Here is a 22,068-nt window from a genome sequence, read left to right on the forward strand (position 1 = left end):
ATCATTAATTAGTGTAGGATATGTTTCTAATACAACATAGTTTCTCATATGATTATTTCCAAAATAAATTTAATTGGTTATATGTTTAAAGAGTGGTTTGTTAGTGAAACAAACAATAAATATTATATATAATAAACTTAACTCGACAGAACCAGATGAAATCTGCACAAAAAGTCACAAAAAACATATACTCAATATCAATATCAATCTAAAGCTCAAATTTAATAACAACAACTAAACTATAACATATATATTTTTATAACTTTGGGTAGTAGAACAACTAAATAACAACAACAATAACAATAACATCAACAACTCAAAAAAAAAAAACAACTTACATTAAACAACAACAAAAAACTCTCAATAAAACTATAACAATATCATCAATAAACATATTACATAAATTTTTTTAAACAACAATAAGATTAAGCCTATAGAGTTTAGGGTCTCAACAACAACAACATCAATAAACCTATAATATAAATTTGTTTAAACAACCAAAACAACACTATTAAATCACTAGGGTTTAAAGTCTCAATAACGTGTCTCAACAACAATAACAACATCAATAAACCTATAACATAAATCTATTTAAACAACAAAAACAAGATAAAACCTTTAGGGTTTGAGATTTCAACAAAAAAAATATGAGTAATGATATTTGATCTACCAGATCTCTGATGTAGAAGTGAAAGAAAATAATTTGGATCTCTAAAGAAGAAACAAGAACCCTAAACACATGTCATCTTCGTATTGAAGATGATACATGTTTATGGCTCTCGTTGTTTAAGCCTCTCTTGTTAAGGTCTCCTTGTTCGAGTTTTATTTGTGTTGTTTAAACAAGGGAGCCTGAATGCTACAAGTTTAAACTGCATATATCAGAGAGAAAAATTCAGTTTAAACTGCATATATCAGAGAGAAAAATTCACCTCGGTTGGAAAACAAAACCAAGGTGAAAAGTGACGTATTTTTATATTAAAAATAAAATATTTAGGAATGCGCCTTTCTTAATGAAATAAAAACACAATCCAAAGCTGTTGGGATTCGAAGCATGTACACTCAATAAGTTTACCCCTCGGTTTTTTGATATGTAAGGTGAAATTATTTTCATAAAAGTAGTTCTTCCACTACTAAAAATATGACATTTGCTTAATAGATTTTACATCAGGTATAAAAATATATGATGTGAGAAATATTTGTCAAAACATTTTACATCAGACATTTATTTCTAATGATATGAAAAACATATGAAAAAAGGAAAAATGTATAACACAATGGCAGTATTGTAAATAAAATGAAGAAAACAAATTTACGGTGGCAAAATTGTAAATAAAATGAAAAAAAACACACGGGGGCACAATTGTAAATAAATGAAATTTTGTTATAAATGGTCGTTACATCGGGCCTAGGCACCAACCGATGGGAAAGTAAGGTAGTAAGGTTGAAAAACAAAACCCTTAATTTGTAGAGAGTATACTAGCAGAGTGAATCAGTGGAAAGCCCTAGACCCACACAAACACTTCGCAATGGCGCTTGTTAATCAAACCCCTGGCATCTCCGGCGAACGACAATCCGGCCAAGATGTTCGCACCCAAAACGGTAAGATCTCTCTCCTCTCTCTCGCATTCTCGTTCTCCGATAACAACCGTTTTTCTAACACGTGAATGAACGAATCCAGTTGTAGCATGCCAAGCCATTGCAAACATCGTCAAAACCTCATTAGGTCCCGTCGGTATGTCGACAAGGTATAAGATCCGTGATTCTCATCTTCTTCACATTCAGTTTCGTTCATTTTTCACTTTGTTTCTGTTTATTCCTTTCAGATCCGTGATTCTCATCTTCTTCACATTCATATTCCTTTCATTTTTCACTTTCCTACCATACTCAAGATGCTCGAAGTTGAACATCCTGCTGCTAAGGTTAACCCAGTTTCAATACTTCATTGCGATATTGATTAATTTGTTGATTTATTCATTCAGTTTCTGTTTTTTCTTTTTTTTTCTTTTTTAGGTTTTGGTTGAGCTTGCTGAACTTCAGGATAGAGAAGTTGGAGATGGTACTACTTCCGTCGTCATTGTAGCTGCAAGGCTTCTTAAAGTATGTTTCCTTTCCTCTCTCTTTATTTTACCACTTTATATATATATATATATATATATATATATATATATATATATATATATATATATATATATATATATATATATATATATATATATATATATATATATATATATATATATATATATATATATATATATATATATATATATATATATATATATATATAAATCTCATATATAATTTGTTATTTTGTTTGTAGAGAGCAAATGATCTTGTTAGGAATAAGATTCATCCAACCTCAATTATCAGTGGCTATAGGGTAAGTTTTTTTTAATTTTTTTGTTTGTTTTCTATTATAGTTAATGTATCTATTGCCCGGCTTTATGGATGCATTTTGTTTTACAATATTCTGGTGCATGAATTGGGATTTTCTACAAGGATATTTTATAACCTCTTTCTGTGTTGATTACTCTGGATAGCTTGCTATGCGAGAGGCTTGTAAATACATAGATGAAAAGCTGGCTGTCAAGGTAAGATTTCTTAAGTAAACCTTTTTTTTTATGTATACATGTGTTAGGCTAGTCAGAAATTAGGATTTGTATGTTGTTCTTTTTTCTAACTCTTCGTAGATGATCCATAGATGTTATTGTTACCATATTTGAAAGCCCGAGATGTTACTTAACAATTATTTCTATGTCCTATTTTATGGGGTCATTGCTATCTAGAGCTACTGTATGTTGTATTTCCACACATTCTGAGTGTAGATATATTTTTATTCATATTTGCTGCCACCAAGAATATTGTAATACTGTTTTGATATGTTTTCTATTTCCCGATTTCATGTCCCTGGGTCCTTTTTCTCAAGAAACATTCAATGTTTTAGTTGTTCTTACTTTATGACCCTTGTCTGAAAAATTAGTGCATTTAGAAACTGTTGTATACTTTTTATGTGTTGCTTAGTCAGATTGTTCTATTCACTTGTAGGTTGAAAAGCTCGGAAAAGATTCACTAGTTAATTGTGCCAAGACCAGCATGTCCTCAAAGCTGATATCTGGTGACAGTGACTACTTTGAAAATTTGGTAAGTTTGTATTTGTCTTGACTTTATATTGAATATTGGGTGTTTGAATCACTTTAAAAGTTTAAATTGATGTAAATGAACCATATTTTGCAAATACTAGTTTGTTCACTTCTAATACTTTTATACATCATTCTGGCTCATCTATGCAAATATTAGGTGAAACTTCATATTGAATGAGCTATCTATAGCATATACTTTTCCTCATCTCAATTATAATAATGATGTAATTTTCTCAGGCTTTCTACTTTCTGCTTGAGAGGTAGGGAGTTCAAAAATATTTCATTGATACATCATGGTTCTACTCTGTTGTTATGAGTTGAATGTGTAAATGGTGATTTGTTTCAATCAGCAACTTTCTGAGTAGTAGAAAAAATCATAAGAAAAGAATAATTTTATAGAATGATTGATTTAGAGCCGTAGAGTGGTCTCTCCAAAAGTCTCCCCAAAATAATATTTCTCCTACTCCTTGGGCGTCCTCTAGTGTCCCAACACAATATAACGGTGTCACATGAAACTGTGGAACAAATGCTTTATTCTTGACTCTAGAAATTTCAGAAATAAATCCCAATGATGTCAATGCTCCTTGAGCGTTCTCTGGTCTCCTAACAAAGTATGATTGGTGTGATGTGAAATTGTGGAACAATTGCTTTATTCTTGATTGATTCTAGAAGTTTTAAAAATCAATCCCAACGACGTCAGTGTTAGGATGATACAGAAGCATTTTCAGTTTGAGTGCTTCATTGACAATTAGTAGTTCTAATTCTAGATTGAATGTCACCAAGATAATGTCATTGCTTGATTGAAACATTTTGGTGGATAAAGGGTTGTTAGCTTTATATTTGATTCTAGGCAGTCTGTATTATATTCAGTTGTGAAATTTACATTTATTATATTCAGTGCTTTATAATGGATGAAGTTTCAATGTGATCCTTAAATGTAGGCATTATGGTGATTGGTGACTGTCAAATTTGTAAGCAACTTTACGTGACGATATTCCACTGATTATTAAATGAAATCATGATATAATGGAGTATTTCATAACATGAGGCATGGAAGTAGATGATTTAAAGTATTTTCCATTCCCGTAGGTTATGTCTTTTATATGGCACTTTAAGCACTAAACACTTATTCCATCTATAAAAGATTTGATACATGAATATAGTTTATAATATGATTGCACATTTTCCTCCTAATTTACACATTTATCATTTGAGGTATATTTAAGTTTCTAATTTAATGTTTGTTTATGCTGAATTTTTGTTAATATTAAAAAATTTAAAGCTGACAATGTTACTTTTATGTGCAATTTATATCTTATTTCTGTATCTAATTTTTTATTTATTTATAATATTTGCAGATAAATGAATAGGAGACCTTGATCCAAAACTAAAGAAAGAGCTGTGAATATTGATGAAGTCAATTGTTAAATTTTAGTAGATGGGACATGGTTAAATAGTATAGTACTAATTTTGTAAATCAATTCTTCATTTTGAAGAGTATATATATGCATATTAACATGTTGGTTAGAAAAATATGAAAATAGCGACCTAAATGTGGTCTTTGTGATGTTGGAAAAATATAAAAAATAGCGACCTAAATCTTGTCTTTGATGCTGGAAAATAATGAAAAATTAGATACCAAAAAAAAAATTACAAGGAATCAATGCGAATAGTCTATTTTTTTTTAAAAAATATAACCAACATATTACATCGGTCCAAGCAAACCACTGTTGTTAAAAGACACATATTACATCGGGCCAGCCTGGCCACCGATGTAATATGAACATATTACATCGGTCCTTATACGCAATCGACGTTAAAACCATCATTTATTTTTAATAATATAAAATTGTTTTTTTTCACATCAGACGTTGTTGTCAACCGATGTGATAGGTGTATTTTTCACATCGGGCTGGGGCCCGATGTAAAATATCTTTGATTTATTACATCGCCTGGCTTTACATCGGGCCCTGGCCCGATGTAAAAAGTATTTTTCGCCCGATGTAAAAAGTACTTTCTGCACTAGTGTTCTAATAGTGAACACATCAGTCCAACTATATGTAAGCTTTATGGTGGAGGTATTTCTAGATATATGGTGAGGTTATATATATATATATATATATATATATATATATATATATATATATATATATATACACACACACACACACACACACTTATATTCACTTTGGGACAGACACCATTTAATTATCTTGGAGTTCCTATATTTAAAAACATACCCAGAACTCATCATCTTCAATTGTCTAGTCAATCATATAAGGCATGCTTCTATAGAGTCTTAGGATTTATGAATGGTCAATCAATCTTCTTAACAAACTAGAATCTTGTATTATAAATTTTGTGCGGGCATGTATCGTAGATAGTAGAAAGCTGATTATTACATCTTGCAAGGTTATTTTCTCTCTTTTTTCTAAAGGAAGTATTGGTTTGAGAGATATTAAGACAATAAACCAAATTGACTATTTATCTGTTGTTGGAAGTTGTTGACTATGAATAATCAATTGTCTTCTATACTTATTAGTAGATACTCCAAGCACAAAAACCAATTATGCATCTTATTTCTTCTTTAATATGGCCTGACATTAAACATTCATTTTATTTTTTGGAGGAACATAGTAGATTGCATGTTATTAATGGGAAAAACATTGATTTATGGATTGATAGTTGGTTTGGACACAAAATTAAATAATTACACCTAGTATTACCAATGGATATTCAATTTATGCAATCAGCTAACATCTATTTAATTAACCAAGACATCAATTGGAACACTCCTCATGGCTTTATCTATTTTGACTCCTCAAATTGTTGAAGACATTTTGAATAATAACTTGTTAGTTGATAATACAACTGTTGATAAACTCATTTGTACATGATCTACAAATGGTGATCTATCTTTTAAAGATGCCCAAATTTCTATAAGAGAGATCACATTGAGCCTTCTTGGACAAAAAATCATTTGGCATCCCTGCATACAACCTGCTAAATCATTAATGACTTGGAAAATAATGCATCATGTTATTGAAATAGAATATAACCTAACTTAAAGGGGAATGTGTGCGATTTCGTGGTGCTATCTCTGCAATCATGAGGTAGAAACTACAAATCACTTATTTCTTAGATGCATGCACACTTTAGTTTTCAAGCATTTGATGGAGAGATTATTTGGAATGAGCATTGGTAGGAATATTCAAGAAAGCTTATTCATACTTGCTAATAGATGTTGGAGCTCTCAAATTTAGGATTTGGTCATGATTCTCATCATAATAATTCTTTGGAAAACTTGACATGCAAGAAGTGACATTAGGTTTCAAAATGATAAAATTGACTTTAATAGAGATATTATTCATGTTAAACTATTAGTCTATATGGAATCTACATATTTCAAGGGGCACATGTATTATTAGATTCACAAGGTTATGATTATTGAATAGTTTGACATCAAATGTCGACCTCATTCCGTACCTAGAATCATATAAGTTAATTGGTGTTTTCCTAGTCATAATTGGATTAAGTGCAACAAGGATGGAACTTCAAGAAGAAATCATTGGATATCAACTTATGGTGGCATATTTAGGGATAAGTTAGGAACATTCTTGGGAGCTTTCTAAGCTAATATTGGAGTTTGCACCTCTTTTCAAGACGAATTGTATGGAATCATGTTTGCTATCAAATATACTAACAAGCCGAATTGGAGAATTCTTTTATCTTGAAACTAACTCAATGATGGTCATTCGTGCATTTTATTACCCAGCCATTTTTTTAATTAAATAGAAGAATACATTACACAGTCTACAATTCTTTAGATTCAAGAAATCTCACATTTTCAGAGAGAAAAATGTATGTGCAGATAGATTAGCCCATGCAGATATTTTGGTTGATTATGACATTTGGTATGATTCACTTCTTATTTGTGCTTTTAAATTTTTTTGAGAGATAGGTTGAGCATGTCCCACTATCATTTTTTTGATGGGTTAGGTTTTATGTCCCCTCATCCTTCCTTTTTTCTCTTCCTTTTTCATTCAATAAATTTCCACTAATAAAAAAATATATAATATCAATATATATAAACTATTTAATTATTACAATTAAATACTTATGTAATATATTTTTATCTTTTATTTATATTTTGTAATCGAAAAACTATTTTTTTTAAATTGACCCCCAGTTTTGTAACTTTCTAGATTCGCCCTACACCGAGGTATTCATTGATAATTGTAGGAGAGATCAATATAAAACAATATCCTCTAACATGAGCATTCCTATATTCTCGACTTCCATCATTATTAAACTCATTATGAACATTAACAATAAATTATTTTATAAACTTAGGATAATAGGGTCCAATATCAATAACAGTCTTCAATAGTTGAGTATCAATAGATATCTCTCTTTAGGGTTCTAATCTCTTATGATAGACAAATTTCCACTAGACTACACTTTCTTCAAAATAGAAGTAAATATTATCAAGAGGGACTGATGAAATGTTCTTGGGAAGCTTCTTTCCACCAATAGAAATTTTCACGGATTTAATACACTTTGTAGCCTGCTACTCAATATCCTCACCATCTTCAATGTAATGCTAAATGTTAGTGACATGTTTCTCAACATTGTGTTTTGTGATGTTAGGAATCGTCTTACAGGCTTGTTATTATCAGGATTTTTCTTCCCCTTCTCAACGCCCTTTCTATTCTTTTCAATACCTTTTTTCTTATTTTTAACACTCTTCTTCTCCGATATATTTCTCATCTTCTTCTGATCCACAATATTTTTCTATCAGTGGTAGTCTTCTTTCATTTCTTCTTATAACCTAATAAAGAAGATAATGAGCCTTCTTCTTCAAACACGTTTGCTTTCTGGGGAATTTTATAACAAAAGAAACTTCATGAGTAACATCATCATTGACAACCTCATTGGCATCATTATTTACACCTTCACTTACATCCTCCTCAACATCTTTTTTGATATATTGACGGACATCCTTATTGGCAACTTGACTAACTTCCTTATTCAAATTACCTGTGAAATCTTTCCTGAAATTTTCATTGACATCTTGACTTGATTATTTAGGATTAGAGTGAGGGGGCATCATGCATGGGGTTATTCATAGTAGTTTTAGTAGGGGGTACCTCAACAACATGAATATCATCAATCTCATTTTCACTAGGTGGATTATCATATTCATTAAAAGCCTTTATTGTCTGAACCAAGTTATCAAGCTCATATACAACATAATTTCTTGCCTCAATTTGTTCAAATAAACATTGATTCTTATTAATTACAACAATGGTGTCACTAGTGACATTAGCTTAGAAGGGATTGCCTTAAACAAATTTATGGGGATCTTCAATTAGAGAGCTTTCAGTGTTAACACCAATTGATGGAGGACTGAGAGTCGCTTCAGGTTACTTTGCTTCAATAATTCCAAGCGGTTCAGTGCTTAGGTCGGACATGGAAAAAGAAATACAATCAATATTATTTGGAGTCTTATGTTTCAATTCCTTTGGCTTGGAGAGATAAGAAACACCTCATAAATTTCCATCATCATTTCCTCTAATCGATATGTCGTTCATTCGAACTCCATGAGTATTCATAATAGTAACATGATTTTCATAGCTTTTCTTGTTTGATGTCTTTTGTTTCATTACCATAATTTTCCATCCCTCCCCTTGCACCTACAATGCTTTTAGATAGATTCAACAAATTTGCAGATGAAGCCAAAGGGCCAGAGATAGGTTTGAGGCGCAGAAGTGAAAACTAAAAAATGTGGATTTTTATATATTTAAATAAAGTAACGTTTTCTTATTAGGATGAAAGATACAAATGACATCACTCCTGATATGTGTCGGGCAATAAAGATCCCAGAGCCTAAGAGAAACCAACCATACTTGGAATAATTTCTATAAGCTGATAATACAAAGGCCTAAAGCTGATTAAAGATTTTTGAATTGGATAACATCAAGAACTTTTGTGAATATACCAACCAATTGTTTGTTCATTCGAACATGCTCAAGGTGATCTCCTTATCTTCAACTATCTCCTTAATAAAATGATGATGATTATAAATATGTTTGGTTTTGCTATGTTGGACATAATTTTTAGAGATATGGAAAAAAGAATATGATTAAATTCATTCTTTTAAAAGTTGTTGTTCATTATTTTAATATTTTAAATAGGTACCGGCATGTAAATCATGTCGCAAAGGTCCTTTCTAGCGTTGTAAAATTCATCTGACAAAATCACGTCACTGGACAATATGTTTCTTGTAATGACCCTACCAATTGTCACCCCTAAGCTTTGTTTAAGGGTCTGGAAGGGAAGAGATGAGATTACTTTGAAAAAAAGAAAAAGATTGAGTGAAAAGAATAATTTTTTTTTAATTGGGAGAGTTTTAGAGGGTTTATTTTTATTCATAACACAAAAAACCCTCTAATTTGCGAAAACTCTAAATTTATATTTAATAAAGGTTTGGGAGGGTTTAAATAAATTGTTCGAATATAATTTTTCTTGTTATAGTATTTCGAAAATTAATTTTATATATTTATATATATATATATATATATATATATATATATATATATATATATATATATATATATATATATATATATATATATATATATAATTTTTTCTTAAAAAATATTAAAAATTTCTTTATATTTTTTTCAAAATAATTTTTCAAAATCTTAATTTCCACTTTCCTCCAAACTGGCAAACTAAGCCTCTGTTTAAAAACTAGATGCGTTGCCGTTACCGCACGTCCCCACTCATTTCTCCCGTGATTTATAGAAGCAACTAAATGTAGCTTTTAAAAGATGTGCGTTGCTACCGTGATTTCTTTTAAAACCCCAACATCTCGTAAGTCTGTGACCATTTGATTCAAAGTATTTTGAATTATATCATAAAATAATTTTATTTTTTGTTTCAATTTTTAAGCCTTCAAACTATTACGGATATCCCAAATGCAATGCGTGAATGCGAAACCCCATTACTATGGAAAATCCAAATTCCTACAAAAGGTGACAGATTAGGTGGAATAAGTTCACATGATAATTGTCATTTGTCACCCTAATTAAGAAATGCTTTGAAGATAAAACTTGGATTTGAGGTAAGCACGCGTCAAAGAATCTGACAAACACACTCACACATAAAGAGAAAAGAGGGAGGAGGAGGAGGAGAAGGAGTGGATAGGGGGTCCACCATGAATGTGGTTAAATAATGCATTAGATGTAACAGAAAAGTGAAAGGAGAGAGACCGACAAAGAGCATCTTGGCATGCATGGGTTTTAGTATTTGCACACGCACGCATGGGATCCATCAAGTTGTTAGCAGTTCTGAGTTGTGATTAAATATGATAATATGATAATATTATCGCTAATTTTGAGTTTTCAGAATTCAGCTAACTCTCCGGCGCTTTCAACTGTCTTTTTGTGATTTCTGTCTGGCAGTGGCAGCTCTCTCTCCAACAGCAACTTTCTGATCTGGATTATGCGGTCAACCTGTGTGTTCTCTACCACTACCAACCTAATTACACTCTGTTATCTCTCTTTCTTTCTTCATCCATTATGCACCAAACCTAACCAACAAATAATTAGTTGCTCCTATTAATGATCAAGGACGGGTTTATCTTGGATTCCCCCGTTGTATATCAAGTTTTTATATTGGAAATTAATAATCTAATAGTTACTTATTATTGGTTGGATTTTAATGGGTTATATTGGCTTATACACACATAATAAGGGCAAGCGTCTAGGGAATAAAGTTCGCGTAGCAAGTTAAACTACCTTAAAATATAATATTATATGAAAGTTAGGGAATTACAAATGTTTTGTTACACTTTGTCGAATTGCCTAATCAAATGACCCTGTTCATTGTCTGCGCTATATGCTTATATCAAAGCTTATGTTTAACTTGGGGGATGGTGAGATCTTAATGTGGATCAAATTTATAGATGTATGTTATCTTAGTGTGGAGGTTTATGGGATGTTTGATAAATTTTTTGAGAACGTGACTCTTCCGAACAAGTTTGACGTCCTTTTTTGTTGCTCTTATTTCGAAGGAGGATTCTCGGTTGAAGTTAGAAAATTTTAGGAATATCTCTCTCCGTGGTTCCTTTTGTAAGTTGGTGATTAAAGTTTTGGCGGTTAGATTGGTATGCGTCATGGATTCTCTCATTTCTTTGGAGAAATCAACTTTCGTTGAGGGTGGACAATTGGTGGATGGAGTGGTTGCTTTGGATGAAGTGGTAGACTTGGCTACGGTCTCTAAAAAGGAGTGATTAGTGCTTAAAGTGAATTTGGAGAAAGCTTACGATTCACGTAGTTGAAAGATTTTGGACTAAGTTTTGTGTAGGTTAGTTTGATGTGAGGTGGAGGGCTTGAATTAGAGCTTGTGTCATCTTGAATAGCCTTTAGTTTCGAAAGGAGCCTTAAGCAAGGGGACCCCTTAACGTCTTTTCTCTTTCTTTTAGTGGTGGAGGGGGGGGGGGGGGGGGGGGGGGGGTTTCTTAGTGCTTCTTTGAAGAAGCCAATTTCATTTAGAGCTTTTATGAGGTATAAGGTTGGTTTGGATGGTTTAGAGGTGTGTCACCTCTAGTATGCCGATTATACCATTTCGGTTGGGATTCCGTCGGTGGATAATTTTTTTACATTAAGGCGATTCTTATGAGTTTCGAGCTTGCTTATGGCCTGAAGGTTAATTTCTCTAAGAGTTGTATCTTTAGGGTTAATATGGTGAGAGAGTTTATTGACTTGGCTGAAGGCTTTTTCCATTCTATGTGGTTCTAATCTGAGGAAGGAAAGGACACAAGACCCTTTAGTCAAGATTGTTTCCACTAAGATGGCGTCTTAGAGGAATAAATTTATGAATCTCAAAGGTAGAGTTATCGTGTTGAATTCAGTTTTGAACTCGATACCTATTTTTATTCCTTTCTCTTAAAGAAGATGCATAAGTTAGCCTGGGAATTACATTTTAGCATTGTCAACGTGAAAATGTTGTATAATAATGTGAAAATGCTAAGTACAAGACGACCAGGTTATAACTTCGACGTATTGATTATTTCGACTAAGGCGGTGAGTTCGACTCATTTACCAAGTATTGTGAGACTTAGTATATCATTGAGTTCAGGGATTATGGGATTTGGAGATCCACTAATTTTTGTTTGGAGGAGTCCCAGGAACAGATCCACAAGATTAGGATCACCCTCTCTTCAAAACATGTCCAAAATTTCGAAAAGGTTTGCAATGACTTTGCGTATTCGACAAAGGTAGTTAGAAAACTCGAAGATGTTTATAACATATACAGTTAAGATATTTAAGAGTAGTTATCAACTTGGAAAGCGGTTTTGTGGCATTTTCTAAGGCCAAGGACGTGTGGAAGAAAAGAAGAGAAAAAAAGTCCACGTAATAGTAGATGTGTCGAGTCTTAGGGAAGTAACTGTTATCGACGGTTATTGATGTAGTTAGTATATAAGTCAATTTCATTGATGTAATCAAGGTTTAGAAATTTTATTAGTACTCTCTATAGAACTCGAGTATCCAATTAACTGAAAGAAAATAGTTTGTAAGGAACATGTATGAATCTTCATCCATTCTTTTATAATTCCTTAATCCAAACATTCAATTTATTTTACTTTTATTTATGTTCTTTGTTTATTTTGTCCTATGGAGCAAACCTTGTGGAATTTTTATTGGATTTTATACCTAATTCTTCTATATTCAAACACTCAAACTCGATCACAAACACATTTCTTTAAATTGATTTGCATAAATTAACTTTAGGATTTTTCGAGTTTAATCCTGTAAGTGAACTAAAATTTGTGATTTGATTGACTAAAAACACCAGTAAACAACATGTTAAAGTATGTAAGAAGTTAGTTGACACTACTACAAAAAACACATCTAACGTCGGACGCGAAATGCGTTTGACGTCAGATACGGAAGCGAGGTAACGTAGGTCGTCATGAAAAGCTACCTCTTATCACCTCAGTTATTAAAATGTCGAGGGGTAAAGTTATCTGCACGTGGGTTCGATTTCCAGCATCAACATTTTTATTATTTTTATAACTAGATGGAGAACCACAACAATACGAACAGTAATGGAGAACAAGAACAAGAAGAACAAAATTAACAAAAATAAGAATAACATCAATGACACAATTCATTATGAACCTACAATGTACACATAATTATGCGTAAGAATGAGTGGAAGGAATATAAAAGAAGGGACAAAGAAATTTGAAAAGAAAAATAGATGTAATCATTCAACATCTCAAGTTAGCCAGTCAATCAGAAGATCTTTCCAACTTCCAAGATAAGAAAATGTGGAGAATTAAAGAAGCAATAATTAGAAGGAATTACTAGTACTTGACATGTGTGGAATCTTTTGCCTTTTAGACTTCCAAAGACTAGAGAAGAGGAAAAATCAGAAGAATCAATATACAAGTGAAAGAACTTCATCCAGAGAAATCAGAGAAGAGGAAGAATCAAAATGAGTAGCTCTGCTGAAACTTTATCCAAAGAAATCAAAGAAGAGGTCCAAGTTATGAAAGAACTAAAACAAAAATTGAGTATTTCATCCAATGTTGAGAGAACAAAAGTTGATATGGATGTAGAGGTCCAAGTCGTTGAAAGAGACCATGCTATCGAACCTTTGAGATCTTGGAGAGCTCTCAGGAAGAAGAGACCAAGAAGAAGAAAGGTGAAAATGTCAGTTACCATCAATTCTAATGATGATGATGATGAAGCAGATTATACTTGGTCAAACTTTTTGCCAGCTAGAGGATTTAGATATGATTAATAAAAAACATGAACTTTTTGGAATTTGCAGTTGCAAGTGAATAAGAACTTTTTGGTCCCTATTAAAAAAATGATATGTTTTTTCCCCACAAAATTATTATGTACGTAGTTTTAGTCCCTACTGTTAAACCGATGTGTATTTTTGAATTATTATTTTACAGACATGTTTAGAATGTTATAAAAAGTTCCTCGAAAAAAAATTAACTTAAAATTTAATTTCTAAGTCGTGATTTGCATTATTTTTATCATTATCTTTTGAAATTTAAAAAATATATATTTAATTCTTCTCAATTTTAAAAAATTCTATAATTTGGTAAAGAAATATTTTATAGTATCATAATACGTACGAAAAAAATTATGCAAAAATTTAAAAGTTTAAAGATAATTAAACAGTTTTTAAAATTTTAAAAAATAGCAACACTAAAACTGTATGCATAAAAATTTTATAGGAACTAAAATATGTCATTTTTTAAATATAAAATTATAAATATTTATAGATAGAAAATATACTTAACCCATTTTATTTTTATATCTTTAATGTGATATTTGATTTTTTTTTTTTCGGATGAAGTCTAATTTTCTCTATGAAATTTGGTAGTAATTTATTCAATAATATGTTTAAAAGAGAGTTGGTTGATTTCAATAAATCGGTGGTAAACATAATTTTTTTTCTTCTTAATCTTGCTTATGAGATTGAAAAGAAATTTTGACCATTTAATTTGCTTGAGAATGAATTAAAACACTTGAATTCCTTGTTAAAAAGTGATAGGAGAGTCAGGTCATGTTTTGTACGTTTTTTGTCGTCAACGTTTCTTGCAGGTATTTTCTAATATTATCTTTACTTTCATAAGCCTTATTAACTAGCATTGCAACCAATGTTTGATGTCATGTTAATCGCGATTTTCAAATAAAATAAATTCGAGATTTCTTCCACTCCTCTTTAAGGATTTCAGCTCCCGATTAATGTATCAAAGTATGGTGCATGTGGAGTGCCCCTTCTTACGAAACATTTAACCTTACCCATTGCTAACCCATGTTTTTGTTCCTTGAGATTCCTTAACTTAACACTACACCACTTAAAGGTAAAACCTAGGTTGATTTTGAGGATTTGTGAATAATTTGTAAAACGAGACTAAGAAAATTTGAAGTTTAAATCTCACACGAGTCATGACATAACTAGAGTCCAAAGTATGAGTCCACATGAATAAGTAGACCCGTAAGAAGCGGGGGAAGTGGCACGTGTCATGCATAGAGAAAGTGGACCTAAACCTTAAAGTGTTGCATGTGGTCATCATTCATAGAAAATTGAAACACACACTCTCTCTCCTTTTCCTTATTCCGTGGGTGTGTGTGCATGACACTAATCCAGTTTATGTTTTAATTATGCCAGCTAATATTGTTTCATCATTAATATAATCAAAGTCTGACACTAACCACCGTAGTTTCCGTATATGTTGTGGAATTTCTCCACTAACGACAAAATACTTACTTAAAAGCAGCATCTATACACACGCAATTGGTTTTTTTAAAAGAACTTATCGTCATGTAATGGTTTGTCTAACTGTATGTTTGGTAGAATAAAAACAGTGGTGAGTGAGAGAGCAAGAGTTTTAATTGATGATGATTTGAAACTTAGCGACATATTATATCATGTTTTCTTATTGAAATATATATTTTTTTCCACAAAAGAGATTATTGGATTGAATTGTGTTAGTGTTTTTTTTCGGACATTACGCAGTCTTGTTTCAAATATGTTTTTGGTTTGACATTGTTTCTGACCATTATGGTGCATCTACTATCTCCTCTCTAGGACAGATAAAAAAAACCGCCGAACCTAATCGAACTGTCGAACTGAATTGAACTGTAGTTAAATTAACTGAATCATTATTAATGGTTAGTGAACCGAACTTATATTTTTTTAATGGTTCTAGAACCAAACCGATAAGCAACTAACCACTTTGGATTTAATTCGAACCGAACCGTTAAAACTTTAGTTTTAAAATTTTAACTTCTAATAATTTCAAACACTCATCTTCGTTTTCCATGTTATGTAATGCTATCCTCTCATTTTTTATATTATTGTAGCCACAATTTGTCGACTTAGTGGAGCCCTTACAGTGGTAAACAACTTGAGTCAGATTGGATTATCTTTAGGATATCCTGCACAGTATAACCACATTTGTTTCACTGATGGCAATTCAATTAGCATCATATGAAGGATGTTAAATGTGTTAAATATTAGTTTAACTTATCCTAATTCAATTAGTTATACACTTAGTCAGGTTGTGCCTTTGAAGGATGTTGTTCCTGAGTGGGTAAGGGTTGGTTTCTCATCTGTCACTGAAAAATAATTGTTTTTAAACTTATTTTTATAAGTTCTTCAAGATAGCTTATGAGAACAACTTATAACACATATAATAATATCATTTAAATTTATTTTATTTTTTTTATAAAAATAGCTTATATATACAAGCTTATTCATAAGCGCTTATTTTTATAAACACTTGTGCTATAAGTTGTTTATCCAAACAACCCAAAATATTATAAAAGTTGACTAATTTGTGATTTTTTTAATGAATTTTGGAATTTTGAATTAATTTGGATTTTGATTATGAATATAGATTAAAAAAAATTTAAGTTAAAAATTTTGTATAATACTATGAAGTTTATAAAAAAAAGTTAAAAATAAATTTTAATAGATTTTTTATTAAAAAAAATTCAAAACTAAGTATAACGGTTCGGTTCTTTAGCAAATCGTTCGGTTTGAAAAAATTGTCTTCTAATAGTTTGGTACGGTTCGGAATTCCGAACCGTTATGCCAAACCAAAAATTTTGGTTCAGTTCGGTTCTAAAAAAATTAAAATGGTTCAGTTCGGTTCGGATGCCTTTAAATAATGGTTCGGTTCAATTTTTTTGACAAAACCAAACCATGACCAGCCCTACTCCTCTCGGTATGCGGGGTAGGTTCTTGGGACATTGCGTCTTTTTCACATAGTATAGAGGAGTGTCTCCTCTTGAATTCAAGAAAAATAATTCTCTAAATTGGTTTGAGTTGAGTTTGGTTAAGAAAGTTGAGTCTGGACCTTCAACTTTCTTCTAGAGAGACCTTTGGTTAGGTAGTGTTCTCCTTAAGATTAAATATCCCAGATTTCATATGGGACTGTGGGAGAGGTAGAAAGGTGTGATTAAAGACAAATTTGGGACCTTAGATGGAGATGATGGTTCTTCGTTCAAGAAGAACCTCTGGTTGCTGAATTCTTGGCTTTCCAAGAGGTTCAGTTTAATGTGTAGATTGATAGGCGGATATGGAGTCATGCTAAATGGACCATTCTCTGTGGCGTCCATTTATCAATTCCAACATAGTGGTCCTATCTTTGAGAAGAATATAAATGATGTACCAAACTCTGCCTGTGATTTGGGAAAGTTGTGCCCCTTCTAAGGTGATGGTTTTGTCTTGCCAACTTCTGTGATATAGGTTTCCATCTAAGCAAAACCTATTCAAGCAGAAGAATCTCATGTACCCTATATGTGAAATAGAGGACTTTAGATAGTATAATCTAAGCCCCCTAAAAATTATATATCAGACACTAAAAACTAAGCTACACCAGAGGACTTTAGAATTTCCTTAAGAATTTAGCAAAGTACTAATGTGGCTAGGTACTCCATTCCACATAGAGTATAAATTTCCTTAAGAATTTCTATTACTTCATTGTCCTATTACTCGAGGACAACAAAAGACTCCATCTTATGTATCTCATAAATTTCTCAATACCATGTCAATTATTTATATTAGATCTACTTATAAAACCGCACAATACTCCTATAACATAGGTATTGTCGGCATACCAAAGACTGCTAATGATGCTTGCATATTTAGATTGTTTTACACTTTCATTGGTGTTATTGAAAAGTTTAACACATTGAATCATATGGTGTGAAGGTAGTTTTAAATTCAAAGTAATTGTGATTATTTTAGAACTTTTCAACATAGTGAAACTTATCCAAATAAATTCCTCTTTTTAACCAAACAGTCTTAATATCAATGATTACACTTGCTTATCTGAGATATTTCATATCAAAGTTGCTACACAACAATTAATTTCCATAAAAGCAATATTTATGGGATTAACGTCGGCGATTGGTATCTTAATGCGGCGTCCTATTTCTTTCTTGCAAAGTTGACGTTCTTCCGTTCAAATTTCTCGGAGTTCGAGTGGGAGATAGTCCGAGGAAGTTGCTTATGTGGAAGGATTTGATCTCTACTTTGAAAAGGAGGATAGCGGTTTGGAAGGGGGTGCATCTCAATATCGCGGGTCGGGTTTGCTTGATAAATTATGTTCTTAATGCAGTTCCTATATATGCGTTATCTTTCTACAAAGCACCGTCTAAGATCCTTAATGAGATTCGGTCCATTCAAAGTAATATCCTTTGGAATGGGGGATGATGCCAAAAGATCGGTCCATTGGGTGTCTTGGGACATTGTTTGCAAATCTAGGGAAGAAGGTGGCCTCGGAGTTAAGAATGCGGAGGTGATGAACATCACTTTATTAAGTAAATGGAAGTGGAGAATATTAACGGAGGATGAAGCGGTTTGGAGCGCAATTCTTATCTCTAGATATGGCAATGTGAAAAGGAAGGTTCTCATTGGTGACATTTCCGTCATGCAGAAGAGCGACTCAACTTGGTGGAGAGACTTATTAATTTCTGACAATTATGTGTTTTTGCAGGATTTTTCTTTATCTACTGCTGTTTTCTGTACCATTGGGATGGATATCATGTACCATTCTGGTACAGCTGCTGGGAAGGAAATCAAACCATCATGCAGGCTTGCCCTGAGCTATTCGCTCTTGCGCGTGAAGATCAGTTGTCAGTGGTTGAGGCCGGTATGCTCACTGGTGCAGAGTGGGATTGGAATGCCGATGCTGTTTTTCTGGACAGTAACACTGTCCCCAGCGATTTATGGGAGGAGCTTCGCGAATTCATCAAGCATGTGTCTCCGAAGGTGAATGTTTCGGATCGTTTTGAATGGAATAACAATGTGGATCGTGTCTTCACAGTCAAATCTTGCTACGATAGATTCAAATCGAAGCTCTCCGACCCTCCTCTCAACCCCCGCATTGTCAAAGCTTCTAATCTCTTATGGAAGGTAAAAGCTCCGTCTAAAATTCTTTTTTTCGCTTGAAGGATTATTCACAATAGACGATCTACCAAATACCAATTACATAAGAGGGGTGTGACAGAGGTAAGCGGAGATCTTAAGTGTGTTTTTTGTTTGTCGGAGGAAGAATGTCTCTCGCTTCTTTTAGGGGGTTGTGCGGTTGTGACAAATGTTTGAAAAAAGGTATTTGACTAGATTGGTTGCGGTGAGGATTTAACTTTGGAAGAGTTTGAGGGGTTCTTTTTTGCCAATGAGAAGGTGAAGTATTTAGCCAAAAGCTTTATAGTTGTGGTCATATGGTTAACAACTGGTTGGTGCATCTGGAATAGGCGCAATGCGATTATTTTTAGGAATGCTTCGTTTAATTTTACCGAATGTATTTCGGAGATTATGTTTAACTCTTAGAAGTGGCTTTGTTCTTATTACAAACTAGTGGACTCTTGCAACTTTCATGTTTGAAATATCCTATACCTCTCTCTTGTTTTGAGAAGTAGAAGTTTTCCGTGTTGTTTTTCAGTCGGAATATCCCTTATACTCCTTATCAATTCCATTGCCTATACAAAAAAAAAAAAACAATGATTTTACACCATTTATAACTTTAATATTTGAACCAAATATGACTAATCTACATAAAGACATGATAGTTCATATTTCATTTTCATACTTTATAATAAACGCATTTGACATTTTATTCACTTGAATTTTATTTGAGATAATTAAATTTTTAAACTTTTTATGTCATTAATTCAAATAAAACCATACAAAGACTAGTCTAACCTACAAACTTCATTTTCTTTGTTCATGAACCACAAATATATATATATATATATATATATATATATATATATATATATATATATATATATATATATATATATATATATATATATATATATATATATATATATATATATATATATATATATATATATATATATATATATATATATATATATATATATATATATATATATATATATATATATAATCATCGTTTGTTATTTTGAAAATATACATTTTTGTATAATTAACATAAAGAAAGACCTTATTTAATTCATGGGATCGTATAAAAAACAATACTTTCATATGAAATGAAATTATATTTTCCTAATTTAACTTTTTGTTGAATAAGTTTCTTAATAGAAAATTAATTCGTCCATATTGTAACTATCCTCAAATTTAGTAATATCAAGGTTGTTATATAATCTATTACCACATCAAAAAATGTAATCATTGTAAAATAAGTGGAAGAAAAATGTGATAGCTAATTTTAGTGTCCTAGCAACAAAAGTTACTGTTTTTAATAATATATTTTCTGATTTGAACAGTTTATTATTATTACAAAATTATTATTTTGTTTTTAAAAAATATAATAATACATTATGTTTTTTTAAAATATTTAGTTTAAAAAAACTATTATTCTACTTTTTTAAAATGTATATCATATATTATGTTTTTAAAAATATTTTGTTAGAAAAATATATATTATTCTATTTTGTATTTAAATTCTTTTTTTAAATTATTATATTTTTGTAAAATCTATATTATTCAGTTTTGTTTTATAAATTTTTTTTATTATGTTTATAAAGATATACATTTTCTAAAACTAAAAAAATTATAAAAATATGTTTTTTAAAAAAATATTATTCTATTTTTATAAAGATATACATTTTCTAAAACTTAAAAAATTATAAAAACTTATAAATAATAAATATAAAATAAATTTAAATATTTTATAAAGTATTTAAGAATATATATATATATATATATATATATATATATATATATATATATTATTTTAATTCTATATTATAAAAAATTTAGTAATATTATTTTCTTACTAATAGCGAAAAGGGCACGAGGACGGCCACCGCGAACTACGTTGCCTTCGTCACCGTTGAACCATCCACCACCGGAGACACAGTCGGTTGTGGAGAATCTCGACTTGGAATCAGGTAACACCGGTACCATTGGTACTGAGAACCGTAAGAAAAAGAATAACAAAACCCTAATGGAGAACCATGCGATAAAGAATGATGCAATCCCAAAGAAGAACGAGAATATAATTCCACAGAGTACAAACTGTGGGTGGATGTTTTGAACAACAACTAGAAACCAACAAATGGAATGGATATGTAGAATGTGGCGCCAAATATGGTGAATGGTGTTGTGGAAATTGAGATAGGTCACGAAGACATTGAATCAGAAATTCAGTTTTGGGAGAATGCTTTGATCCCATATGTGTTGGGCGATGATTTGAGCATGAATACCATGAAGAATTACATGATGAAGGCTTGGAACTTTGTGCAACTCCCTAAATTGTTCTATCACGATGATGGATACTTCTTGCTCTAGTTCAAATCTCATGAAGATGGGGAAGCGGTAATGATGAAGGGGCCTTACACCATCCGCAACAAACCGATGATCTTGAAGGAGTGGAGCCCTGTTTTCAACCTGAGAAAGGACCTCCTGGCATACGCTGCCGATTTAGATTAAACTCCCCTAACCCCTACTATAATTTTAGGGTGTGAAAAGTTTAAACAAAATTAGCAGTGCAATTGGTACTCCTCTGGTGACGGGCGAATGCACAACGAGCAAATTTAGAGTGTCTTATGCATGCATATTGGTTGAGATGTATATCACCCAAAAATTGGTGGAAGAAATCACCATCAAGGATTGTGAAAGCAGGAAGATGATGCAAACTGTATAGTATGAGTGGAGACCTGCTTTCTGTGAGAAATTCCAGAAAGTGGGGCACCAATGTGGGTTGCAGAAACAGGTGAAGAAGTGGATGCCTAAACCAAAGCCTTAGGAGAAAGTCAAGGAAGTAACATCGCCTAAGACACCTGTTGGGGACATAGAGACACAAACTAGTGAAGAGGTCTGGATAAAGGTGAACAAAGATTCCAGAGATAAAGGTAAAAACATATAATCATTGGTCTATCTTCTGTTT

General features: G+C 31.8%; 1 protein-coding gene across 2 annotated transcripts; it reads left to right on the forward strand.

Annotated features, from left to right (window-relative positions):
* The first annotated feature begins 1,428 nt into the window (after positions 1-1,428).
* LOC131647015 (T-complex protein 1 subunit alpha-like) lies at positions 1,429-4,700 on the forward strand. 2 transcript variants are annotated; one of them, XM_058916929.1, is made up of 8 exons: positions 1,429-1,599; positions 1,679-1,745; positions 1,824-1,919; positions 2,011-2,097; positions 2,321-2,380; positions 2,541-2,591; positions 3,046-3,141; positions 4,499-4,700. In XM_058916929.1, exons 2-8 carry the CDS (start codon positions 1,686-1,688, stop codon positions 4,508-4,510), a joined length of 462 nt encoding a protein of 153 aa, XP_058772912.1. In that variant the 5' UTR covers positions 1,429-1,599; positions 1,679-1,685; the 3' UTR covers positions 4,511-4,700. The 2 variants fall into 2 exon arrangements, with proteins under 2 accessions (XP_058772912.1, XP_058772911.1); XM_058916928.1 differs by lacking the exon at positions 4,499-4,700 and having other exon boundaries at positions 3,046-4,321.
* Positions 4,701-22,068: the final 17,368 nt, after the last annotated feature.

Source organism: Vicia villosa, linkage group LG2 (genome assembly GCF_029867415.1).
Source record: "Vicia villosa cultivar HV-30 ecotype Madison, WI linkage group LG2, Vvil1.0, whole genome shotgun sequence".
Lineage (NCBI taxonomy): Eukaryota > Viridiplantae > Streptophyta > Magnoliopsida > Fabales > Fabaceae > Vicia > Vicia villosa.